The 27,808-nt window shown below is 55.1% G+C and overlaps 1 protein-coding gene across 2 annotated transcripts in view; it reads left to right on the top strand.

Moving 5' to 3' along the window:
* LOC133357606 (collagen alpha-2(IV) chain-like) overlaps positions 1 to 20,674 on the top strand; it is a 50,285-nt gene extending 29,611 nt beyond the window's left edge. For both annotated transcript variants that reach the window (XM_061575624.1, XM_061575625.1), the window contains 11 exons: positions 136 to 207; positions 410 to 529; positions 965 to 1,078; positions 1,349 to 1,510; positions 1,779 to 1,877; positions 2,063 to 2,209; positions 3,654 to 3,770; positions 15,401 to 15,604; positions 15,804 to 15,975; positions 17,167 to 17,281; positions 19,000 to 20,674. In XM_061575624.1, coding sequence (XP_061431608.1) covers positions 136 to 207; positions 410 to 529; positions 965 to 1,078; positions 1,349 to 1,510; positions 1,779 to 1,877; positions 2,063 to 2,209; positions 3,654 to 3,770; positions 15,401 to 15,604; positions 15,804 to 15,975; positions 17,167 to 17,281; positions 19,000 to 19,257 — 1,580 coding nt within the window. In that variant the 3' untranslated portion in view covers positions 19,258 to 20,674. The remainder of the gene's footprint in view (positions 1 to 135; positions 208 to 409; positions 530 to 964; positions 1,079 to 1,348; positions 1,511 to 1,778; positions 1,878 to 2,062; positions 2,210 to 3,653; positions 3,771 to 15,400; positions 15,605 to 15,803; positions 15,976 to 17,166; positions 17,282 to 18,999) is intronic.
* The last annotated feature ends 7,134 nt before the right edge of the window (positions 20,675 to 27,808 follow it).

Below are 27,808 nucleotides of genomic sequence, written 5' to 3'. Positions count from 1 at the left end.
GAGTGATGCTCACAACGAGTGGAATGCCGGGCGGCTAAAATACAGCAAGTTTACACAGTAGGAGACACAGGTGGTGCATCGGCCAGTCGTCTCAGTCAGTGTGTGAGCAGCGATCACATGTGTGTGTGTGAGCAGGGTTTGCTGGGAGCCCCGGGCTCACCGGACTGGACGGGCTACCAGGAGGCAAAGGCCCCCCCGGCCCTCCCGGTAAAACACGGACCCCCCCCCCCCCACTACTTCTCCTACACGGACCCCCCACTGCCTGCCTCTCATCCAGTTTCTGCTCAGTTGTCTCTACTCTGGAAACAGCTGCACGGGGCAGAGGGAGGGCCGTCACCTCGCAGTGGTTTGCGGAGCCTCAAGGAGTGGAGGAAGTATCCACCCTCCGCTGTGTTTGTGTGTGCTGTAGGTGTGGGGGTGCCGGGTCCCTTGGGGCCCCCAGGACGGGATGGCTCACCTGGGACCCCCGGAACGTCTTTTCCAGGGTCGCCGGGGGAACCTGGGGGGCCTGGGTTGCCAGGAGATACTGGTGAGTGTGAGAGGGAGTGAGAGAGGGAGTGCGTGTGAGGGAGTGAGTGTGAGCGTGAGTGTGTGAGAGAGAGTGTGAGACTATACGTGTGTGTGTTCATGTGTGTGAGCGGTGACACAGTGATTAGTGCACTACACTACGAATGTGGCGACCCGAGTTAGGAGGATTATCTGAACTAATTCTGGGCATCTCCGAGGTAGACTCAGCCTTAAATGAGTAGCTGGTGAAGCATTAGGTACTGTTGAGAAAAAGGCAGCTAACCACCACTTCGTGTGCCAATGCCAGCCTTCATAGGTGCTCGCTAACAGCCCTTGCCCCATCAGTCTGTTCAAGGCTATAGGGGAGATCTTTTTCTTTGTGCGTACGCCATGCTGCTGCTGCACTCAGGGTGAATCACGTGTTGTCCTCCGTGCCATGTGTGGGGTGTGAACTCAGGATTCCCTGGGTTTCCTGGAGTGCCGGGACCCCCTGGGGAGAGGGGCCCTGTGGTGGGACCCCTTCCCGGGGAGCGCGGGACCCCGGGGTTCCCGGGGAGGGATGGGGAGCCAGGTAAGCAGAGACATGTGGGACCCGTGAGAGAGAGTGATGTCACCACGTCGTCGTCGTCATCATCGTCATCATGTTGTCATCTTGTCATGTTGTCATCTTGTCATCGTCATCAGAGCCACCACCATCATCAACATCATCATCACCTGCTTCGTCATCATGCTTATCATCATCATCACTGCCATCATGTTCATCAACACCGTCATCAATGCAACTACCCGTATCATCACCACCCCCCCCCCTTCTCCTCCGCCCCCCTCTCTGTTCCTGCAGGGCGGCCTGGGTCCCCTGGCCGCCCGGGTGCTTTGGGACCCTCAGGGCCCAGGGGGAAGCCCGGCTTCTCTGGGGGCCCCGGAGGAAGTGGGGGCCCGGGGCTTGATGGAGATGCCGGAGCTCCTGGGACACCCGGCAGCCCTGGCTCCTCCGGATACAAAGGTCGGGTAGTGGTGGTGATGGCGGTGATGGTGATTACGATGGCAGTGATTTCAGTGATGATGCTGCCGTAGCTGATGATGGTACTTGTGATTATTACGATGATTGCGCTCATGATGATTATGATACTGATGGTTACAATGATGCTATTGCTGACGATGATGATGCAGCCACTGCTGACGATGCTGATGATGAAAGTTCTGATGATGATGCTGCTGCTATTGCTGATGATGGTGATAATGATGATTAAAATGCTGATGATGATGACCAGGCGGCCGTGGAGATCCTGGCGGACTGGGATTCCCCGGGCAGGAAGGCTTCCCCGGCGACCCTGGGTATCCTGGAGAGCAGGGAGACTCGGGATGGCCAGGTGCTGACTCCCCCACCTCTACCCTCTCCGCACCCCCCCCCCCATTCCCCCGCTCCCGCTTCTCCCCCCCCGAGTGACGGGAAGAGACTCGTGGTCGACTACCATTTCTGCGACTGACTTCATCCACGTATCGAACCCCCTTGGACCCCCGCTAACGACCCCGCTCCCCTGGGTGTGGCGCGCAGGCTCACAGGGCCCACCCGGGGCCCTTGGCCTGCCGGGCCCACAGGTGGACTTCACCGGCCTGAGGGGAGCGCCGGGGCCCATCGGCCCTCCTGGGGAGCTGGGACTGGCCGGGCCGCCCGGTCCCCCGGGCCCCCAGGGATTCCCAGGTACACGTGCGGGGGGGGGGGGAAGGGGATGAATAGGATGGGGTGGGGGGTAGCCCCCCCGGTTCACGTTTAAATTAAACTTTAGAAAAGTACTAAACTAGAATAGTTTTTATTTTACTGAGCTATGTAGCCCGTTTCCATAAGCGACCTCGTTTAGCACAAATGATATCTCACCAAAGTGGCTTATCACGTGAACATGTATAGCAGTCAAATACTCCAAACGCGTGATGTTGATTCTAAGGGAAAAACCAGAGGACCCGGAGAAAAATCCATGCGACCACGGGGAGAGAGAGAGACGCAGACTCCAAATATACAGGTCTCGGGGTCAGGATCGAACCCACGACCTCCTGTCTACCCGGTGAGGTAGTTAACATCTCCTCGCCACCACGGTGCTCCGTAGTCAGCAGCGTCGTCACCACCGTCACCGGTGCCCAGCGCCATCACCGGTGCCCAGCGCCATCACCGGTGCCCAGCGCCCGCCTGCTCCGACGAGCATCGAGGCAGCGGCACTCGCCTCCTGTTCACAGCCCAGCTGAGCAGCAGTGGAGGAAATTCCAAGTTCTTATGATGGGGAGGAAGTTTATCCGTAGGGGAAGAGCTTTTGACTCTCTCACTAAGTAGTACGAATTTTCATGGCCCTGGATGGTTGATGGGCTGAGTCCGTGAGCACCACTTTGTGTGGCGGTCAACAGATGTTGTCCTATAGATAGACTCGACCCTGCCATAGGAATGTGGAATTGACACCACTGGCTCAGTAGGGCTGTTAACAGGAGATGAGCAACAATTTCTCACTGCTCATTTGAGCACAGGCGGACAACACACGTGGACGATACACGTGGACAACGCACATGGATAATACACATGGACGATACACTGAGACAATACACTGAGACAATACACTGAGATGATACACTCGGACGATACTCACAGACGATACACTCGAATGATACACGTGGACAATACACGGGGACGATACACTCAAACGATACACTCGGATGATACTCACGGACGATACACTGAGATGATACACTGAGACAATACACTGAGATGATACACTCGGACGATACTCACAGACGATACACTCGAATGATACACGTGGACAATACACGGGGACGATACACTCAAACGATACACTCGAATGATACACCCGGACGATACACGAGGACTATACTCAGGGACTATATACGTGGATGATAGACGTGGACAATACTCACGGACGATACACGCGGACGTTACTGACAACCAGCATATGCAGGCAAACAAGAACACACAACAGACATGTGTTTGATACTCCTCTTTTGTCAACTTCATTTGATGACAAGGACCACGAAGATGATGATAATGTTGATGATGATGACGAGTATGATAGTGATGATGACGAGTATGATGATGATGATGATGTTGACGAGTATGATGACAACTACAATGATGGTGATGTTCCTAGGAGGCAGTGGGTCTCCGGGGCGTCCAGGGAAACAGGGAACCGACGGGTTCCCTGGCAGGAAGGGGGCAGCAGGGGAGCCGGGCCCAGCAGGGCCCCTGGGGCCCTCGGGACTCCCAGGTGGGTGCACGGCTGCACCATGCACACACGCATCATTGCGTACGCGCGTCATCACCTACGTTACCGTGTACGCGCGTCATCGTGTATATCATCACGTACACGCATCATCGCGTATGTTGTCGTGTACGTGCGTCATCGTGTATATCATCACGTACGCCATCACGTATGCGCGTCATCACGTACGCCATCACGTACGCGCGTCATCACGTACGTTAGCGTGTACGAGCGTCATCATGTATATCATCACGTACGCGCGTCATCGCGTATGTCGCGTTGTTGTATATGTGCCTTTTTCCAAAAAATTATATTAAGAAGTATTATATATTCTTGGTTCTTTCGTTATAAAAAAATATATTTTACATTTAAATAATAAATATAAAATCTTAGGATTGAACCACTTCTACGGGGAAGTTTTTTAAGTTTATCTTTTTCTCTCTCTCTGGGTTTTTTTTTCTCTCTCTGCCTGTGTATTTAGTGTACTTTTTCTGTCTCTACTCGTTTTTTGTCATTCTTATGCTCTGCTCTGTCTGTGTGTCTCCGTTCCTTGTGTTTTATGTTTTGTCTCTCTTTGGAAATTTCACACTTATATTCTAACTTAGCAATCTTTGAAATACGTAATCGACTAGGCTATGCGTTAATTGTGTTTTGACGGACTCTCTGTGTTGCATTACATAACATTTCGATATTTTGCTAGGTTATTTAATTTAGTGTATCTTTCTCCCGTTCTCCTAATTTTCAAGCTTGCGTACTTTACCACGCGTCATTCTTACTCATTGACATGCCAATTTTTTCTCTAACCCCTCCCTCTCTCCGCTCCCGCCCCCCTCTCGCTATTTAAGGCCTCGTCACAGAGACGATCTCTCTCTGTGTGCCTATGTGTTGCTCTCTCTCTATGTATCTTGGTGATATCTGTCTGCTTATATGTCTGTCTATAGTTTTCTGGTTAGATTTTGTTGCTATTTCATTTATACCTGATGATGATTGCTTGTGTTGCAATTGAAACGTCGTATGCTATTATTTATTTTATCTTTATACGTGACTTTACCGAAAGAACCAAAGAGTAATTCCTGCAGTTACGAAAGCTCCTAATTAAGATTGATTTAGCTTCATTAATTGAACAGACAAACGGTTTTCCTTAAACCCTTCTGCTGCTAGACCACCCAGACTATATGGCTTACCAAAAATCTATAAAGAAGGGGACACTCTTCGTCCCATCGTCTCCACCATTGGCTCACCCACCTACAAGCTGCCCGATATCTGTCAGAGAACTTGCAGCCATTCACTGGTAAGACCACCTCTTCTGTACTTAGCTCAGCTCACCCGGTTTCATCATTTAAAGACATCTCACTGTCCCCAGGTGATTTGCTCGTTAGTTTCGATGTAGTTTCTTTGTTCACCAAAATTCCTGTGCCCGATACCATTGCAAGAATTGAAGATTTGGTCCAACAAGGACTGAATGCTGATGTACCGGCCCTGGTGAGACACTGCCTCACCAATACATACTTCACTTGGAATGGAACATTCTACAAACAAACTGAAGGCACCCCCAAGGGGTTCTCCATTATCTCCGGTAGTGGCTAACATTTTCATGGAAATATTTTAGACGGACGCCATCCAGACATCCACTCTACACCTGTCCTTGTGGAAGAGGCACGTGGATGACACGTTTGTCATTGGGCCACATGGCCGACCGGCTCTGAAACAATTCCTCAACCACATCAATTCCATACACCCAGCAATCAAATTCACCATGGAGGTATAAAAGGATGGCATGCTACCCTTCTTGGATGTCTTAATCAAAAAGAGAACAGGATGGCTCAATGAGCCACTCTGTCTACAGGAAAGTAGCCCATACTGACGCCTATCTAAAACCTGACTCCCACCACCATCCATCCCAGAAGAATTCCATCATCAAAACTCGACACCATAGAGCTCGATGTACTTCCGACCATCATCACTACACAATCCGTGAATCTATCACCCCAACCGTTGGGAAAGAACCATCTGAGGACCCAATCAAAACCATCACCTTGCCATACATAGCAGAGGTCACTAAAAAGATTGCCAAAATTTTGAACAAACACAAGATCCAGGTCCGATCTAACACAGTGCATAAAATTTGTGACCTGATCCCATTTGTGAAGGACAAGATTCCTGACATGCAATATCCTGGCGTCTACAAACTAAGTTGTATCTGCGGCAGCAGTTACATTGGGGAAACTAAACGACATGTCTCGGACCGTATTCCTGAACATAAGGCAGATCTGAAACACGGCAGGACCAATACTTCTGCCGTGGCTGATCATTACTTTAATGCGGCTGGCTCACATGAAGTTGATTTCTCTAAGATGATGGTACTTTGCAAGCCGACTGGCTATCAACAAAGATTCAATGTCATCAACCACTTTGGGTCATGACTTGATTTGTGTTTTCTTGTCAACCTCCACCATCAGCAGTATGGATGTGTGTAGCGAGGTGCAATGCCCCCCCCCATCTCTAACCCCCCCTCTCCCCCCCTATCTCTGCCCCCCCTCTCTCTCCCCCCCTGTCTCTGCCCCCGCTCTCTCTCTCTCCCCCTGTCTCTGCCCCCCTTTCTCCCCCCCATTGTCTGCTCCTGCATTAGCGCTGGCTGACTGGCTGCCCCGCCCATGCTGTTTGCGCTGCACAAGCTCACCACCTCCTCCTCCCAACTCCCCCATTGTTCTGCTTCTGCATTCGCGTGTTGCTTGTGTAGTGGTGGTATTGACGTGCGCCGGGAGTGATGGATCACGGGGCGCGGGGTTGGGCACGCGGTGTGGGCGTGGCAGGGACGCGCGCGCCGGTGGTGAGGCGCGCTCACACAAGCTGGGAAAAGAGGATCGTAGCGAGTGCGCAGTGATTGGTCAGATAAGTGAGTACTCTCAGCGACGTCCGCAGGAGGGGTATAAAGGGGGACGCGCGAGAGCACTCGTGGTCAGTGTTAACCAGTTGAAGACCGAAGACGGGGTGGAGGAGGTAGGGGCCCTGTGTGGCTCGGAGCCGAGACTGGGGGGACCGTAGTCCGACGCCCGTGTGGGTCGGGACGGTGGTACCCAGAGCCGAGACGGGCACCCCGGCTGGGTGTGTCCCGGAAGGCTACAGGGCGTAAGAGCCCGTGTCAGTACAGCTGAGTGGGTGTTGGTCACCCGTGTAGCTGAGTGGGTGTTAGTCACCCGTGTAGCTGAGTGGGTGTTGGTCACCCGTGTAGCTGAGTGGGTGTTAGTCACCCGTGTAGCTGAGTGGGTGTTGGTCACCCGTGTAGCTGAGTGGGTGTTGGTCACCCGTGTAGCTGAGTGGGTGTTGGTCACCCGTGTAACGAAGTTGTAGTTGAGTGGGTGTCCGTCACCCGTGTAGCTAAGTGGGTGTTGGTCACCCGTGTAACGAAGTAGGGTGTTAGTCATCCGTGTAACTACAAGTTGGTGAAAATAAAGAGTGTGCTACCCGTGAAGTCGTCTCCTGCCGAGTTACTACTTTACAACTGGCGTCAGAAGTAAACCTGTCTTCAAGGAGAATGGACACAAGGAAGACTTCTCGTTCCCACGTGCAAGACCGGGGAGACGACGACGTACCGGTGACACCACCCTCGGGAGGAGAAGACGAGGAGTTGCCGCCGATGCAGCACTTTGCGGAAATGGCCGATGCTCCGCCCGCCTCCGACACCAGCCTGCAGGACGCACACTCCCGCCTGGCGGAGTTGCTGCTCGCCGCCGCTGCGATCTTGGCGGAGATCTCCGTTCCAGCGGCCGGTGGAACGCCTGCGGGGTTGGAAGAGGCGGTGCGGCTGGAGGGTTCCCGCCATAAGGCGTTTCGCGCCAAAAGTTTGGGAGTTGGCGCCATTTTTGAGGGTCCGCCTCCGGTTGGCGGGAAACGCGGACACCACGTGGCCAGAGGTCTCCACACAGCGCAGCCCGCGTCATCGGCGAGCGCCGGAGCTCTCCATTTTGCGCCTGCAGAGGGAGCCGACATTTTCTACAACCACAGCAGCGCGCGGGAAAATCGTTCCAACGACGACGACGACGATCGAGTTCTCCAGCAACGATTGCCCGCGCTGTCGGTGTTCAAGGCGGACGGGGGCGACTGGGGAGCCTTCCAGCGACGGTTCATCGCGCATCAAGAAATGTCGGGGTGGTCCGACACCACGGCCCTGCGCGCGCTGCCAGCGATGCTCGACGACGACGCGCTTGCGGCCTTCACGTCTGCCCCGAGGTCGTCCCGCTCAACGCTCCAGGCCGCGCTGCACCTGTTGGCCAAGGTGTTCGGGCCGCCCTCGACCTGTCGCCACCAGTTCTACGATCGGCGGAAGGTGGTTGGAGAAACAACGCTCGCCTATCGCACGGCGCTGCTCGCCCTGGCGGATTCAGCTTTTCCCCGCATGGACAAGGAGGGGAAGGACGCCATGGTGACGGAGCAGCTGCTGGCGCTGGCCCACGGATTGGGAGTTCCCATTAATGCGGCGGACGAGATGGACATCTGCTCCCTGGGGATTGCCACGAGTATCCACGCTTACGAGGTCCTACAGCGGAAGCCGACGGTCGTCTGCGCATCGGTGGAGAACGGGGCACCGGCCGCCACGATCAGCGGACCCCAGCCTGCTGTGCCTCGGGAGGAGGCCTTCGCTGGTTCGAGGCCGGGGGAGTGGAGACCGGGAGGTCGTTCGCCCACACGCTCCTCCCGCAAGCTGGAGCAACCGAAACCTACGACGTCCCTCGTCGTCTGCTACAACTGCGGCCTTCGGGGCCACGTCGCGGCCGGGTGCCGGGCCCCGCGTCAACGCACCGCGGGACCACGTCCGGACGACGACCAGGGACTCAAGACATCCCAACTGAACCCGGCAAGTCGCGGCACCTCACACGCTCGGTCCACACGCACGGCACGTTCGGATCGCCGCTTAGCGGTGGGGGGACCGTGTATGGGCGCCGGGGGTTCGGTTCGGCGAGAGGGGTCCGCGTACGGCCCGAAGGCAGTCGAGTGGTCCGAATTGGCCCACAGGATTGTGGCTGCGTCGGCCGGGTCGTCCGTGGTAACGGGGTACATTGACGGGGTTGAGGTCCGGGTGCTCGTGGACACGGGTGCGTCGGCCACTATTATTTCGGACCTTATTTATAATATTCTTCCCGTACAATGTCGACCACTTCTGCCGGTGGACGTACCAATTTACGCGGCAAACGGGGGATCTTTGGGAATCATCGGCCAGATTCGGGCGAATATTTGTATTGGCGACATTAAATTGGCGGGTCCTATTTTTGTATCATCATCGTTGGCCGTTCCTTGTTTACTAGGCACGGACTTTCTGTCTAAAATGCCCATAAAAATTCTCATAGACCAGGCCTGCATTGAGCTTCCGTCGGGTCGGCGGGTTGAGTTTTTGAAGAGTCCAAATAAGATACGCACGGCTTGTGCGACGGTGCAGGCGCTGGCAACCCGGACTGTACGGGTGCCCCCGGGATCGCAAATGTTGGTACCCCTTCGGTTGAGAAAACAACTGGGGGCGGATGCGGGGGCGCAGGGAGTTCTATTGGGGCCGTCTAACAGGGCTAAAGGGGACCTCGGCTTAGCGGTGGCCCAGACCATGGTGAGGGGGGACAGTGAGCCGTTCGTTGTGGTCCTGAATACGGGGTCGCGGCCGGCCGTGATTACGCAGGGAACGGTGCTCGCTCACGCCGCGCCGCTACCCGTCGAGGAACAGCTCGTTGCTCACGCCGATTCACATGTCGATACGCATCCCCAAAGTGAGGAGGGGACGGAGTGGTTGGACGCGTTGTGTGCCGGGTCCAGTACCTTGTCCAGTGTGCAGTTGGGTGCATTGAGGGGCTTGCTGCTCGAGTTCGCTGACGTGTTTAGCAGGCACAAGTACGACATTGGCTGCACAGACCTGTTGCGCCACCACATAGAGACTGGGGACGCGGCCCCTATTCGACAGAATCCCTTCCGGCTCAGTCCAGCCGAGAAGGAGCATGTGCAGTCGGCAGTAAATGACATGTTGGCGGCCGACATCATTGCGCCCTCTTCCAGTCCGTGGGGTGCTCCTATCGTCTTGGTTAAAAAACAGGATGGATCCCTGCGGTTCTGTGTTGATTTCCGCCGCCTAAACAAAATATCAATGGCCGATGCGTATCCGCTCCCCAGGATGGATGAGTCGCTGGATGCCTTGGCAGGAGCACAGTTTTTTTCGACGCTCGATTTGCTTTCGGGATTTTGGCAATTGCCCCTCGATGACGAATCAAAACCTAAAACCGCTTTCCGGACACCGGGAGGCCTATTTGAGTTCAACCGATTGCCCATGGGTTTACATTCCGCTCCTGCCACGTTCCAGAGGCTCATGGAATTGGTTTTGGCAGGCCTTCAATGGGACACCTGTTTGATTTACCTCGATGACATCATCGTTTTCAGCCGAACTTTTGAGGAGCACCTCCAGCGACTGAGGGCAGTGTTTCTCAGGATGCGTTCCGCGAAGCTTAAATTTAAACCGGCTAAATGTTTTCTGCTTCGGGAATCGGTCAGGTATTTGGGCCATATCGTTAGCCGTTCGGGGATCTCGACGGACCCTGCTAAGACGCAATGCGTCGGCTCATGGCCAACACCGACCTCTGTTACTGAAGTCCGCAGCTTCATAGGATTTGCCTCCTATTACCGTCGTTTTGTCAAACAGTTTGCCACCATAGCCAGGCCCCTGCACGCCTTGACGGCTAAAGGGGTGCGGTTTCACTGGGGGCCGGAGGAGGAGGCCGCGTTCTGCTCCCTTCGTGACGCCTTGGTGCAGGCTCCCCCCTTGTGTTACCCCGATTTCACGCAACCGTTTGTGCTCGACACGGATGCCAGTAACACGGGTATCGGGGGAGTGCTCTCACAGGTGGTCGGGGGGGTCGAACGGGTGGTCGCCTACGGTAGCAGGGTTCTGTCCCCCGCGGAACAACGCTACTGCGTGACACGGCGTGAATTGCTGGCGATTGTGTTTTTTATACAGCAATTCAGGCCGTATCTGTATGGCCGTCACTTTACGGTTCGCACGGACCATGCGGCTCTCCAATACGCTATGCGGGTGGCGCAGCCATCGGGCCAATTGTCCCGATGGTTGGAGGTCCTTCAGGACTACCAATTCACGACGATTTACCGCAAGGGGTTGCGCCACTCGAACGCGGATGCATTGTCACGGTTGCCGACGCGTACGGAATGCGCATGTCAGTTGGGATCGGCGCGGTGTAAACCTTCTGTCGATGTCCCCGCGGAAGTAGTGCTAGCCGCCACGGATACTACGGGGGTCGACGCCCCCACGGGGAGGGACTCGCTGTTAGCATTGCCTCTCATCGAGTGGGGCCGTCTGCAAATGGCCGACAGCTCCCTACTCGCGCTACGTCGGAAGGTTAACGTTCCCGAGGGCGGGGAAACGCGGGTCGGTTCCTGGGTGTGCAGACAGGGCCTCTTGATGAAGTGGGACTCCATGTCCCGGCGTCACATGCTTGTGGTGCCAGTTGCTGTACGGGGTAAGGTCGTCCTGGCTGCCCATGAACGACTCATGCATCTGGGGTTTCATAAAACGCTCGCCCTCATTCAGCGAGACTACTATTGGCCTGGGATGGGCAGTGACGTGGCGAACATTCTTAAGGGGTGTGTAGGGTGCGCTAAAAGAAAACCGCCACAAATAGCGGCTAATCCACCGCTTCAATCCATTCAAGTTTCGCGCACGAACGAATTGGTCGCGCTAGACATCTTGGGGCCCTTTCCCACTACACCTCGGGGAAATAAGTTCCTGCTGGTTGGCGTAGAGTACTTCACCCGCTGGCCCATGGCGTGGCCACTCGCCAACCAGTCGGCTGCGGCGGTGCCGGACGCCTTTGTCCAAGGTTACGTTTTGGACAAAGGCGCCCCCGAACGCTTGCTGACGGATCAAGGGAAAAACTTTTCGAGTGTTTTGTTGCGCGAGGTGTGCGACCTGTTGGGTACAAAGAAAGTACGTACCTCCCCGTACCACCCGCAGACTGACGGTATGGTTGAACGTCTGAACAGGACGATTACGTCTATGCTGTGCCAACAGGTATGCGACGACCAGGTGGATTGGGACTTACAGGTACCGGGGGTACTAGCGGCCTATCGGATGGCACCCCATGCGGCGACGGGGTTTTCTCCATTTTTTCTGATGTATGGGCGGGAGGCTGATCCGGCCATGGACGTCCAACTGGGGATTTCACAGCCACGTGCGAAATCAAAATTGGCAGACCACATTAAGTTTAACATCGCCAAATTGGCTGAGGCGCGGGAGGCTGCGAGGTTGAATTCACGCTCTCGGCAGATCGCGAACGAGCGATTGCGTGAACGGAAGGTGCATACGCACAATTGGGAACCGGGCGATAAGGCCTGGCTGCATTGTCCACACGCACCGTTGGCTACGTCCCCCAAACTGTTGAGACCATGGAGGGGACCGGTGGAAATTGTGCGGGTTGCACGACCCCAGAGTATACAGATTAAATGGGGAAAACGCCGTTGGTACGTGCACTCCTCCCGACTGAAACCCTACGCGGCACCACGTGACCCCGGGTTGTGCCGTGACGACCGAGCGTGTGATGTGACCGTCGACTCGGGGAGGGATGTGTCGCAGGCTGATCCTCACGTGTCTCCACCTGACCCACCCCCAGGTGTCTCGGACCTGACGGCTGTTGACCGTCGGGAACCGGAACCCCGCGGCTCGCACGGAGCCCCGATGCCTGGCCCATGCCTTCCTGAACTGCCGGCGCCGCCGGATGGCCAACTGCGTCCTGTGCCGTACGACGGTCCGGCAAGGCGGACTCGGTCAAGGACGCAACACTTTTCATGAAAAAAAAAAAAAAAAAATTCTTTTTTTGTTAAAGCCCGACTTCGTTGCCGGCTTCCCCCTCTGCCGGGGTAATGTCCCGTTCAAGGGACGCTCGGACATCGGGACGCTGCATGAGTCGGAGAGAAAAGAAGAGAAAATGATTAAAGAAATTTTTTTTTATTGTTACTCTTTCCGCATACACAGTATCGTTGCCACTCGCCGGATTGTGCATGTTGTTCTTGTTGCGGGTGTGGCGGTTGCTGGGTTTTGCGGATTGCGGTGTTCATGTTGTGTTGTTAGGGTTTGTGTTATGTTACGGGGCACACGTGGGGGGTGAAGGGGTGTTGTATGTTTTATTAGCAGCCGGGTCGGCTGCGAGCTATGTGGTAGGGGGTGATGTAGTGGTGGTATTGACGTGCGCCGGGAGTGATGGATCACGGGGCGCGGGGTTGGGCACGCGGTGTGGGCGTGGCAGGGACGCGCGCGCCGGTGGTGAGGCGCGCTCACACAAGCTGGGAAAAGAGGATCGTAGCGAGTGCGCAGTGATTGGTCAGATAAGTGAGTACTCTCAGCGACGTCCGCAGGAGGGGTATAAAGGGGGACGTGCGAGAGCACTCGTGGTCAGTGTTAACCAGTTGAAGACCGAAGACGGGGTGGAGGAGGTAGGGGCCCTGTGTGGCTCGGAGCCGAGACTGGGGGGACCGTAGTCCGACGCCCGTGTGGGTCGGGACGGTGGTACCCAGAGCCGAGACGGGCACCCCGGCTGGGTGTGTCCCGGAAGGCTACAGGGCGTAAGAGCCCGTGTCAGTACAGCTGAGTGGGTGTTGGTCACCCGTGTAGCTGAGTGGGTGTTAGTCACCCGTGTAGCTGAGTGGGTGTTGGTCACCCGTGTAGCTGAGTGGGTGTTAGTCACCCGTGTAGCTGAGTGGGTGTTGGTCACCCGTGTAGCTGAGTGGGTGTTGGTCACCCGTGTAGCTGAGTGGGTGTTGGTCACCCGTGTAACGAAGTTGTAGTTGAGTGGGTGTCCGTCACCCGTGTAGCTAAGTGGGTGTTGGTCACCCGTGTAACGAAGTAGGGTGTTAGTCATCCGTGTAACTACAAGTTGGTGAAAATAAAGAGTGTGCTACCCGTGAAGTCGTCTCCTGCCGAGTTACTACTTTACACTTGCGCAGCTCTCGTCCCCCGCCCCCTCACTCTGGAGGAGCCCTCATAGCGCCTCATAAGCAGCGACATTTGGAGGCTTGATGCCTCTTCTCTGTGCACCTGATGAAGACCGCTTGTGTTGCGATCGAAATGTCGTGGTTTTTTCTTTTATTATTTTCAATGTATTATTTTGCTTTTTTTGTTTTTCTATCTACGTGACTTTACCGAAAGAACCAAGAATATGAGTTCCTGCAGTCACGAACGTTTTAAGTCACAAGAATGATTCTGCCCAATTTTTTTTGTTTAATCTGTATGCAGCGCGGGGGCGTAGAGGGGGGGGGTCATCCCTCGCCCCACTGACTAACCTCTCGTCGCCACACGAGAATAATATAATAGAACCCCGCTGCAAAGGGAGGTTAATGAGTCTCTAGGAAATCTCCACGGAGCAAAGGCCATAGGACACGGACCTCCACGGACGTTTTGGACATTGAGGAATTTCCAATCCAAATCCTCCAGACTTGTTGGCACCTGAAAAAGCAGCCTTGTCGTCACATCGAAACTTGCTGACACAGTCTTTACATCACCCCCATTCGGATCTCCACGGACGGCGAGAGCAATAGGAACGGGGAACATTGCCACTGGTGATATATATATATATTTTTTTTTAACAGTAATAAGTCGAAGGTTAGCTATATCTTCAAACTCAGGATATCAAAATATAACTTGAATAAGAAGCACGGATCCCTGGTGAAAACAGACGGGGAACAAAGTTTAATAAAACCCTCGGAATACCTGTGGTAACAACTATGGTATATCTAAACATAAACCAAATAATAATTATGAAGTATTAGACCGTAGGGTCATTCAGAAGAGATACAAGGCGAAATAGGTCAATCACACACGACCAAGATGATATGTATTCCATAGGATCAGAGCCTCCAAACCGCCTTTATCTTCCAGCAATCTGACACAACACATAATAGCAACACATTACGTATGAAGGGAGTGCGCCTCCACGCGAGATAGCAAACACCAGAAAGGAATTCCAACCACGAGGGAAGAGGGCGGGGGAACGCAAACCAAAACATAAACATGGTGATGGAAAAGCAGCTGGACAAAGGTCAAAAGGAATACCCCCCCCCCCCGATTCTAGATTGATTATGGCAGGAAATTAGAAAACCAGTGGCTCTACTCGGGAGGTGGGGGGCAACCAAACGGCTGCCCCTTTGTGAGGAGGCGAGCCGAGGTGGAAGATTTTCGAATATAACGACGAGCAGAAACCACGCACAGTAGTACATGAACCGCACGGTCACCTTTTCTGCTACGCTTTATCACTTCCATTTGAACATCAAGCCTAATATCACTGCGCTGTTTCTTACGCTCACCACCTGCACTGTCACTACGCCTGCTACTCATTGTTGAAGGTTTGAAACGATATTTTGCAATTAAAAATTCCACGCCGATCTACAACGAGCACTCGTAGCTACGCACACGAGAGAACACGATGGGTCTGAGAAAATGGCGGCGCATGTGTGAGTTGTACAGTACCTCTACACCCCCCCCCCCCCGAGAGCCGAGTGTAAAACAACGTATATCGATACGACGTATTGTATCGGGGACCCCCTGCACATAGACGAGTCCCTTCTAGTGTCACGATTGTGCCGTCGTTGTTGCACCACAGGCGAGCGGGGCTCCCCAGGGGCGGCGGGCGCGCCGGGCCTGGTGAGCGATGCTGCGCTGGTGCGCGAGGACGGGGGATTCCTGCTCGTCAAGCACAGCCAATCGATCGAGGTGCCTGCATGCCCCCAGGGCATGGCGCGCCTGTGGGATGGCTTCAGCCTCCTCTACATCGAGGGCAATGAGAAGGCCGCCTCGCAGGACCTGGGTGAGGGCGGCGCCCCGTCGCTAAGATCATCGCCATCTTCACCGCCGTCGTCGCCGTCATCGCCATCGCCGCGATCGTCGTCATCGTCATCGGCCCCGACACATCATCGCCGTCGCGAACACCATCACCCCCCCCGCCTGCCTATTCCCACTCTGCCACTGCCCCCCCCCCCCCACCACCGTATCTGCCCCCCCCCCAGGCCTGGCGGGATCGTGCCTGCCGCGCTTCAGCACGATGCCCTTCGTCTACTGCGGCGTGGACGCCGTGTGCAGCTACGCGTCGCGCAACGACAAGTCCTTCTGGCTCTCCAGCACCGCCGCCATTCCCATGATGCCCGTGTCCGGAGACGACATCCGCCCCTACATTAGTCGGTACGCGCGCGGCCCACAGCTTGAGGAACCCGAGGTTCAAGTTCCAACTCGAGCGACTTGGCTGCGCTACAAACCCGGCAACTCGAGTTTGATTCCCGCTCCCAGCCAACACCGGTGACGATTATCTGAACCGATCCTGGGCTTCCCGTAGGTCGACTCTGCCTAAAATTAGTACCTGGTGCGATGTGTAAACATTGCCACTGTGGAGACAAAGGCGGTTCTCACAAACAGCACTTGCCCCAACAGTCTGTTAAGGCTATATGGGGGATCTTTGTCTTGTGTAACTAACAACCAGGTTGGTGAAAGACGCTGCTCTATGAATGTGTGTTGGAGTCTGACACCGCATGTAGCCAACCGCGCTAAATCGGCGGTGCGGAGAAAGGACAAAAAGCAGCTCTGGGAAGTTGGAGGCAACAACGGAGGGCAGAGGAGCGACGCTTACAACACCGAGCGGAGCGCTGGGTGGCTAAAGCGCAAACAGTTGGCACAGTGGGGAACAGAGTTGGTGCATCTACCAGTCAACTCAGTCAGTCCATCCCATGGCACCTGGGTCTGTTCCGGGACCTCCCGCGAGCAGTGAGCCTTCAACACTTCACGTGGCTTCAAAGTGCACCTGGCCTGGCACAAGCGCTATGGTGACGTCACCAACGCTTAGTGGTTGTTGTGTTACGTATGTGTGACGAGTTCACGATAAGCAGAGAAGGCACCTGAGGAGTTGCTGCACCTGGGCCGTGAGCTCATGGCCGGCTCCGGTTCGGCAGAGGTGGTGTCTCTCTCAATATTTCTGGCGGCATTATCTTTTCACCGGCTGTGTAATGCTGTGTTGAAGCTACCTGGTCTAATGCTCCACGCAAAAAAAAACTCCAGGTCTTCTCTCCCACAGTTTTAAACATTCAGGTTGGCCTGCCTACGATCCATCCGGGTTTAACGAGCCTGGATTGCGTGCGGAGCTCACAGATCCTTGAAAGATCTGGACACATTCCCATCAGTGAGCTCCTCCGGCAAGCGAGGCCTCGTTGTCTGGGTCACGTAGCCCGCATGCCCAGACACCGCGTGCCCAAGTGGCTTCTGTTTGGCCGGAGAAGAGGGGGCTAAACGGGCACGGCACAGGCAGGAGAAGAGATGGAGCTGATGCAGTGCGAGGGTTAGAGATGGAGTCGGGGGTCACCACGGGTCGCGCTGTGCCCCCAGGTGCTCGGTGTGCGAGGCGCCGACACAAGCGATCGCTGTGCACAGCCAAGACAGTGAAATTCCACGGTGCCCGCCAGGGTGGCGAAGCCTCTGGATCGGCTACTCCTTTCTCATGGTATGGCTCCCCACCGCCTCTCCCACGCTGCACCCCCCCCCCAAAATACCCCAAACACGCGCATGTGTAACGATTCTGCAACGCTCGCCCACCTGCGCCCGCATTCCTCCTCCGCTGCGTCAATCGGCGACACCGCTCTCCTTTCAGTGCCGGTTTTTCTCAGCTAGGTTTCGGGCGAGAACACTTTGATCGACGCGTCCGGTTTTTTCCTCTCAGCGAGCCCCTCTTGGCTATGTGGAATTTTGTTGTGCGCACGAAGTCGCCATAACGAGGGTGAGAGTATATCCCCCCCACCCCCACTTCGTTACGGACGGAGCGACGCGCCGGTGTAAACAAAACGGTGGTGCGGCCGCCGCCCCGTCTTGACGCGGGGAGGATAAGATCGTCGCTGCACGCCCCTCACGATGCGCCTCGTATCATTTACATTACGATGAAAAACTATTAACTATTTTTATTTTACCAGGTGAGGCCCACTGAGCTGTATAGCTCTTTTTCAGAAGTGGCCTGGCCACAAATAATTGATCAATGAAATGGCTTATCACGTGGAAATGTATAGCAGCCAAATATTCAAAACGCACGTTGATTTTAAATGTGGAGGGAAAAACCGGAGGACCCGGAGAAAAAGCCATGCGACCACGTGGACAACATGCAACGTCCGTCCATATATATTCAAACAACGACCTCCTGTATTCCGGGCGAGGTAGTGAACATGTCGCCACCACTGCACCCCAATTAGAAAGGGCACCCCCAGTGGCAGATGTCCATGTGCAGCACGAGGTGACTCGGCGCCTGTCCCGCAGTGAGCGAGCATCAATCTGCCAGTAGGGGGCGATGATCGCTGCTGTGTGTGCGTGTGATCCAACTTGAAGGGCGGTGGTGTAGTGGTGAGCGCGCTGCGCTACGAACCCGAGTTCGATTCCCTCTCACGGCCATAACCAGTGACGATTATCTGAACTGGTCCTGGGCCTCCCCTAGGTCGACTCAGCGTAACATGAGTACCTGGTGCATTCTGTAAATATTGCTATTAGGGAGACCGAGGCTGTCCACTCACCAGCACTTGCCCTTGCCCTAACAGTCGGCTATACGGGGGATATTTGCCTTGTCTTTTATCCCAATTGAGTCATTTGCGGTGTGATTCACGAATTTGGCAAATTTGGAGCCCGTGACTCCGGCACAGGCTGGCCGGCTTCTGCGAATCACGTCACGGATCTTTAACGTCCACAGCGAGTGGAGGACGAGACATCGCGTGCTGCTCTTTTGTGGTTCGTGCAATCGACTGGGGACGGTCCGGCGGCAGGGGCCGGCGCGGCAGTCACATTCGAACCCAGATGCCTCCCAGCAGCAAGCGTTTGAGGTCCGATTCCTGACACGGGCGCCTTTCTGTGCAGATCATGTGCTTTGAAGAAGGGCCATAGCCCAAAACGTCAGTTAATACTTTTCGGACCTCAGTTTTATTGATGAATGCATTGAGTTTCTGTGTGGAGTTTGTATTCTCTCCCCCTGCTCTGCATGGGTTTCCTCCCTTAGCAAAACCTACACACACAGTGGAGCTGGTATTTGGACAGCGAGACTGTCCTGGGTGAACAAGTAAAATCATCATCATAATAGTCAGAGCTGGAAAGCAATAAAAAACGCGCGTCGGGCTGATTGAGAAAGTGGTTCCCTCTCCCCGTCTCCTCATCTCCTCATCTCCCCCTCTCTCCCCGTGATCCCCCCAGCACATGGCGTCGGCGGAAGGTGGCGGGCAGCCGCTGGAGTCTCCGGGCTCGTGCCTTGAGGACTTCCGCACGTCGGCCTTCCTCGAGTGCCAGGGCCCGCGTGGCACCTGCCACTACTTTGCGGACGAGCAAAGCTTCTGGCTGACGCGCGTAGCGGCCGCCTCCCAGTTCGCGCCGCCGCGGCCCGGCACCATCAAGGACGCGTTCGGGCAGCGGTCACGCATCAGCCGCTGCCAGGTCTGCTTGAAGAACGTGTGAGCGGCGGCGGCGAGGCGGCCGTGCGGTGGGAGGAAGGGGGGGCGCCACCACGATGGGCCCCGCCGGTCCAGCCGGGGCCTTTGGGGGGGGGTGCAGGGGGGGGGGCATCTCACGTCCGTGCTCGTCCATTACTTATCAAGCCGACGGAGGCTCGATGCCCCCCACCCCACCCTGGTCAGGATTGTGTCCGCGGGCAGTGTTATGACGGAATGGTGTTACCGGTGACGTCTAATTTGCGTTCGTGACTCCGGCGCGCGGGTCTCACACTCCGGCGCGGGGGGGGGGGGCACCACGGAGATGCAGGAAGGAGCGCGGCACCGGCGCCGCCTACGTGCGCCCGACCTCTGTGGTCCCGTATTGGGAATTTGTTGGCGACTCGAATGGCGGGTGTCGTCTCGTGCTGGGAGAGGCTCCCAGCTCACCGCGGTACCCCATGGAGTCTCCTGGAAATTTGGTCGCCTCGGCGGAATCCCGCTCGGTGCTGCGGCTGCGATTGTGACAGGGAATCGACTCGAAGTTCGGCGTTCCCTCAGGTGGCCAATCGGTGAGCGCCATTTGCCTGCTGCTGTTGGCTGCTGTATGTACTTCGGTGCTGTAGATTAAATGGGAATTGCTACGACTGGTGCTATTTTATATTCTCCCCCCACCACGCCCCGTCTGCTCTGAGTGGAACGCTCCATCACACTCGGGTGGAGGAGCATTACATTGCTGGCAGGGGGTGAGTGGGACACAGCTACATAGGGACGTGAAGCTAACTCGGCGGCAATGGACCCCAGCGTCTCCCTGTATTGCATGTCCTTCACGACGTAGTTATACGCAATGCCTTCATTTACTCATCATCATCATCAACCATGACCAATCCACTGCGAGATGAAGACCTCTCCAAGCCACCACCACCTCTCATGATCCGGCCATCGAGTAATCCACCTGGCAGATCTCCCCCCCTTGGTGGATGTTCTCGGATTGCTCTTGCCGCTGGACGACTATCGTCACGCCGTGCTCTCGGTGCAGCTAAAACAGAAACTGAAACCATTGGTGCTTACAGGTGTGAGCTAGGAGCACCAAGTCTCAAGATCGAATGTAAAAGGAAGGCATGTTCAGGGTTATGTGCGTGTTGAGTAGCGCGTGTGTCTCTGTTTTTGTGTCTGTTTATTGTGGGGAACGGTGGCACAGTGGTTAGCATGCTGAGTTACAAACCCGGCGACCAGCGTTTGATTCCTGCTCACGGTCAACACCAGCGACGATTTTCTGGACCAGTCCCGGGCCTCTCCTGGGTCTACTCAGCCTTAAATGAGTACCCGGTGTGATGTGTCATCATCACTAGGGCGACAAAGGCGGCCGGGCGTGGTTCTAGCCACCCACCCCCTCGTGTACTGTACCGACCTTCATAGGTGCTACTTGCTAACAGCACTTGCCCCAACAGGGGGATCTTTGTCTTTGTTTGATTAAAGGTAACCCTACACCTGCCCTGCTCGCCCTGTGAGTTTCTTGAGCGCTTGAGCCTTGGTGTAGACGAGAGGCAGCAGCACGGCAAGCTGGTTATTGTGACACACAGGCGGAGAGAAACACACAGGCGGAGAGAAACACAGGCGGAGAGAAACACACAGACGGAGAGAAACACACAGGCGGAGAGAAACACACAGGCGGAGAGAAACACACAGACGGAGAGAAACACACAGGCGGAGAGAAACACACCGACGGAGAGAAACACACAGACGGAGAGAAACACACAGGCGGAGAGAAACACACCGACGGAGAGAAACACACAGGCGGAGAGAAACACACAGACGGAGAGAAACACACCGACGGAGAGAAACACAGGCGGAGAGAAACACACAGACGGAGAGAAACACACAGGCGGAGAGAAACACACAGGCGGAGAGAAACACACAGACGGAGAGAAACACACAGGCGGAGAGAAACACACAGGCAGAGAGAAACACAGGCGGAGAGAAACACACAGGCGGAGAGAAACACACAGGCGGAGAGAAACACACAGGCGGAGAGAAACACAGGCGGAGAGAAACACACAGACGGAGAGAAACACACAGGCGGAGAGAAACACACAGGCGGAGAGAAACACAGGCGGAGAGAAACACACAGGCGGAGAGAAACACAGGCGGAGAGAAACACACAGACGGAGAGAAACACAGGCGGAGAGAAACACACAGGCAGAGAGAACACACAGGCGGAGAGAAACACACAGACGGAGAGAAACACACAGACGGAGAGAAACACACAGGCGGAGAGAAACACACAGGCGGAGAGAAACACACCGACGGAGAGAAACACACCGACGGAGAGAAACACACAGGCGGAGAGAAACACACAGGCGGAGAGAAACACACAGGCGGAGAGAAACACACAGGCGGAGAGAAACACACAGGCGGAGAGAAACACACCGAAGGAGAGAAACACACCGACGGAGAGAAACACACAGGCGGAGAGAAACACACCGACGGAGAGAAACACACAGGCGGAGAGAACACACAGGCGGAGAGAAACACACAGGCGGAGAGAAACACACCGAAGGAGAGAAACACACCGACGGAGAGAAACACACAGGCAGAGAGAAACACACAGGCAGAGAGAAACACACAGGCAGAGAGAAACACACCGACGGAGAGAAACACACAGGCAGAGAGAAACACACAGGCAGAGAGAAACACACAGGCGGAGAGAAACACACCGACGGAGAGAAACACACAGGCGGAGAGAAACACACAGGCGGAGAGAAACACACAGGCGGAGAGAAAACACACAGACGGAGAGAAACACACAGGCGAGAGAAACACACAGGCAGAGAGAAACACACAGACGGAGAGAAACACACAGGCGGAGAGAAACACACAGGCGGAGAGAAACACACAGGCGGAGAGAAACACACAGACGGAGAGAAACACATAGACGGAGAGAAACACACAGGCGGAGAGAAACACACAGACGGAGAGAAACACACAGGCGGAGAGAAACACACAGGCGGAGAGAAACACACAGACGGAGAGAAACACACAGGCGGAGAGAAACACACAGGCAGAGAGAAACACAGGCGGAGAGAAACACACAGGCGGAGAGAAACACACAGGCGGAGAGAAACACACAGGCGGAGAGAAACACAGGCGGAGAGAAACACACAGACGGAGAGAAACACACAGGCGGAGAGAAACACACAGGCGGAGAGAAACACAGGCGGAGAGAAACACACAGGCGGAGAGAAACACAGGCGGAGAGAAACACACAGGCGGAGAGAAACACAGGCGGAGAGAAACACACAGGCAGAGAGAAACACACAGGCGGAGAGAAACACACAGACGGAGAGAAACACACAGACGGAGAGAAACACACAGGCGGAGAGAAACACACAGGCGGAGAGAAACACACACGACGGAGAGAAACACACCGACGGAGAGAAACACACAGGCGGAGAGAAACACACAGGCGGAGAGAAACACACAGGCGGAGAGAAACACACAGGCGGAGAGAAACACACAGGCGGAGAGAAACACACCGAAGGAGAGAAACACACCGACGGAGAGAAACACACAGGCGGAGAGAAACACACCGACGGAGAGAAACACACAGGCGGAGAGAAACACACAGGCGGAGAGAAACACACAGGCGGAGAGAAACACACCGAAGGAGAGAAACACACCGACGGAGAGAAACACACAGGCAGAGAGAAACACACAGGCAGAGAGAAACACACAGGCAGAGAGAAACACACCGACGGAGAGAAACACACAGGCAGAGAGAAACACACAGGCAGAGAGAAACACACAGGCGGAGAGAAACACACCGACGGAGAGAAACACACAGGCGGAGAGAAACACACAGGCGGAGAGAAACACACAGGCGGAGAGAAACACACAGACGGAGAGAAACACACAGGCGGAGAGAAACACACAGGCAGAGAGAAACACACAGACGGAGAGAAACACACAGGCGGAGAGAAACACACAGGCGGAGAGAAACACACAGGCGGAGAGAAACACACAGACGGAGAGAAACACACAGACGGAGAGAAACACACAGGCGGAGAGAAACACACAGGCGGAGAGAAACACACAGGCGGAGAGAAACACACAGACGGAGAGAAACACACAGGCGGAGAGAAACACACAGGCGGAGAGAAACACACAGACGGAGAGAAACACACAGGCGGAGAGAAACACACCGAAGGAGAGAAACACACAGGCGGAGAGAAACACACAGGCGGAGAGAAACACACAGGCAGAGAGAAACACACAGGCGGAGAGAAACACACCGAAGGAGAGAAACACACAGGCGGAGAGAAACACACAGGCAGAGAGAAACACACAGGCGGAGAGAAACACACAGGCGGAGAGAAACACACAGGCGGAGAGAAACACACCGAAGGAGAGAAACACACAGGCAGAGAGAAACACACAGGCGGAGAGAAACACACAGGCGGAGAGAAACACACAGGCAGAGAGAAACACACCGAAGGAGAGAAACACACAGGCGGAGAGAAACACACAGGCAGAGAGAAACACACAGGCGGAGAGAAACACACAGGCGGAGAGAAACACACAGGCGGAGAGAAACACACAGGCGGAGAGAAACACACAGGCGGAGAGAAACACACAGGCGGAGAGAAACACACCGAAGGAGAGAAACACACAGGCGGAGAGAAACACACAGGCGGAGAGAAACACACAGGCGGAGAGAAACACACCGAAGGAGAGAAACACACCGACGGAGAGAAACACACAGGCGGAGAGAAACACACAGGCAGAGAGAAACACACAGGCGGAGAGAAACACACCGACGGAGAGAAACACACAGGCGGAGAGAAACACACAGGCAGAGAGAAACACACAGGCGGAGAGAAACACACAGGCGGAGAGAAACACACCGACGGAGAGAAACACACAGGCAGAGAGAAACACACAGGCGGAGAGAAACACACCGACGGAGAGAAACACACAGGCAGAGAGAAACACACAGGCAGAGAGAAACACACAGGCGGAGAGAAACACACCGACGGAGAGAAACACACAGGCGGAGAGAAACACACAGGCAGAGAGAAACACACCGACGGAGAGAAACACACAGGCGGAGAGAAACACACAGGCGGAGAGAAACACACAGGCGGAGAGAAACACACAGGCGGAGAGAAACACACAGGCGGAGAGAAACACACAGGCGGAGAGAAACACACAGGCGGAGAGAAACACACAGGCGGAGAGAAACACACAGGCGGAGAGAAACACACAGGTGGAGAGAAACACACAGGCGGAGAGAAACACACAGGCGGAGAGAAACACACAGGCGGAGAGAAACACACAGGCGGAGAGAAACACACCGACGGAGAGAAACACACAGGCGGAGAGAAACACACCGACGGAGAGAAACACACCGATGGAGAGAAACACACAGGCGGAGAGAAACACACCGACGGAGAGAAACACACAGGCGGAGAGAAACACACCGACGGAGAGAACACACCGACGGAGAGAAACACACAGGCGGAGAGAAACACACCGACGGAGAGAAACACACCGACGGAGAGAAACACAACAGGCGGAGAGAAACACACCGACGGAGAGAAACACACAGGCGGAGAGAAACACACCGACGGAGAGAAACACACCGACGGAGAGAAACACACCGATGGAGAGAAACACACAGGCGGAGAGAAACACACCGACGGAGAGAAACACACAGGCGGGGAGAAACACACCGACGGAGAGAAACACACAGGCGGAGAGAAACACACCGACGGAGAGAAACACACAGGCGGAGAGAAACACACCGACGGAGAGAAACACACCGATGGAGAGAAACACACAGGCGGAGAGAAACACACCGGAAACCGGGAGAGAACACACAGGCGGAGAGAAACACACCGACGGAGGAAGAAACCACCGACGGAGAGGAAACACACAGGCGGACGAGGAGAAACACACCGACGGAGAGAAACACACAGGCGGAGAGAAACACACCGATGGAGAGAAACACACCGACGGAGAGAAACACACCGACGGAGAGAAACACACAGGCGGAGAGAAACACACCGACGGAGAGAAACACACAGGCGGAGAGAAACACACCGACGGAGAGAAACACACCGACGGAGAGAAACACACAGGCGGAGAGAACACACACCGACGGAGAGAAACACACAGGCGGAGAGAAACACACCGACGGAGAGAAACCACACCGACGGAGAGAAACCACCGATGGAGAGAAAACACACAGGCGGAGAGAAACACACCGACGGAGAGAAACACCAGGCGGGGAGAACACACCGACGGAGAGAACACACGATGGAGAGAAACACACAGGCGGAGAGAAACACAGGCGGGGAGAAACACACCGACGGAGAGAAACACACCGCGGAGAGAAACACACGACGGAGAGAAACACACAGGCGGAGAGAAACACACAGGCGGAGAGAAACACACCGACGGAGAGAAACACACCGACGGAGAGAAACACACCGACGGAGAGAAACACACAGGCGGAGAGAAACACACAGGCGGAGAGAAACACACCGAAGGAGAGAAACACACAGGCGGAGAGAAACACACCGACGGAGAGAAACACACCGACGGAGAGAACACACAGGCGGAGAGAAACACACCGAAGGAGAGAAACACACAGGGGAGAGAAACACACCGACGGAGAGAAACACACAGGCGGAGAGAAACACACAGGCGGAGAGAAACACACCGAAGGAGAGAAACACACAGGCGGAGAGAAACACACCGACGGAGAGAAACACACCGACGGAGAGAAACACACAGGCGGAGAGAAACACACCGACGGAGAGAAACACACCGAAGGAGAGAAACACACCGACGGAGAGAAACACACCGACGGAGAGAAACACACAGGCGGAGAGAAACACACGACGGAGAGAAACACACCGACGGAGAGAAACACCACCGACGGAGAGAAACACACAGGCGGAGAGAAACACACCGATGGAGAGAAACACACGAAGGAGAGAACACACCGATGGAGAGAAACACACAGGCGGAGAGAAACACACCGAAGGAGAGAAACACCACCGATGGAGAGAAACACACCGACGGAGAGAAACACACGAAGGAGAGAAACACACAGGCGGAGAGAAACACACCGATGGAGAGAAACACACAGGCGGAGAGAAACACACCGATGGAGAGAAACACACAGGCGGAGAGAAACACACAGGCGGAGAGAAACACACAGGCGGAGAGAAACACAGGCGGGGAGAAACACACCGACGGAGAGAAACACACCGACGGAGAGAAACACACAGGGGGAGAGAAACACACCGATGGAGAGAAACACACAGGCGAGAGAAACACACCGACGGAGAGAAACACACAGGGGGAGAGAAACACACAGACGGAGAGAAACACACCGACGGAGAGAAACACACAGGGGGAGAGAAACACAGGCGGAGAGAAACACACAGACGGAGAGAAACACACCGACGGAGAGAAACACACAGGTGGAGAGAAACACACAGGGGGAGAGAAACACACAGGGGGAGAGAAACACACAGGGGGAGAGAAACACACAGGTGGAGAGAAACACACAGGGGGAGAGAAACACACAGGGGGAGAGAAACACACAGGGGGAGAGAAACACACAGACGGAGAGAAACACACAGGTGGAGAGAAACACACAGACGGAGAGAAACACACCGATGGAGAGAAACACACCGACGGAGAGAAACACACAGGCGGAGAGAAACACACCGATGGAGAGAAACACACCGAAGGAGAGAAACACACCGATGGAGAGAAACACACAGGCGGAGAGAAACACACCGAAGGAGAGAAACACACCGATGGAGAGAAACACACCGACGGAGAGAAACACACCGAAGGAGAGAAACACACAGGCGGAGAGAAACACACCGATGGAGAGAAACACACAGGCGGAGAGAAACACACCGATGGAGAGAAACACACAGGCGGAGAGAAACACACAGGCGGAGAGAAACACACAGGCGGAGAGAAACACAGGCGGGGAGAAACACACCGACGGAGAGAAACACACCGACGGAGAGAAACACACAGGGGGAGAGAAACACACCGATGGAGAGAAACACACAGACTGAGAGAAACACACCGACGGAGAGAAACACACAGGGGGAGAGAAACACAGGCGGAGAGAAACACACAGACGGAGAGAAACACACCGACGGAGAGAAACACACAGGCGGAGAGAAACACACAGGCGGAGAGAAACACACAGACGGAGAGAAACACACCGACGGAGAGAAACACACAGGGGGAGAGAAACACACAGGGGGAGAGAAACACACAGACGGAGAGAAACACACAGGCGGAGAGAAACACACCGATGGAGAGAAACACACAGGGGGAGAGAAACACACAGGGGGAGAGAAACACACAGACGGAGAGAAACACACAGACGGAGAGAAACACACCGATGGAGAGAAACACACCGACGGAGAGAAACACACAGGCGGAGAGAAACACACCGATGGAGAGAAACACACCGAAGGAGAGAAACACACCGATGGAGAGAAACACACAGGCGGAGAGAAACACACCGAAGGAGAGAA

This window comes from Lethenteron reissneri, chromosome 58, assembly GCF_015708825.2.
Source record: "Lethenteron reissneri isolate LAM-NWPU_2019-01 chromosome 58, ASM1570882v1, whole genome shotgun sequence".
Lineage (NCBI taxonomy): Eukaryota > Metazoa > Chordata > Hyperoartia > Petromyzontiformes > Petromyzontidae > Lethenteron > Lethenteron reissneri.
The sequence above is the reverse complement of the archived record's forward strand: the minus strand, read 5'-3'. Positions and strand labels throughout refer to the sequence as shown.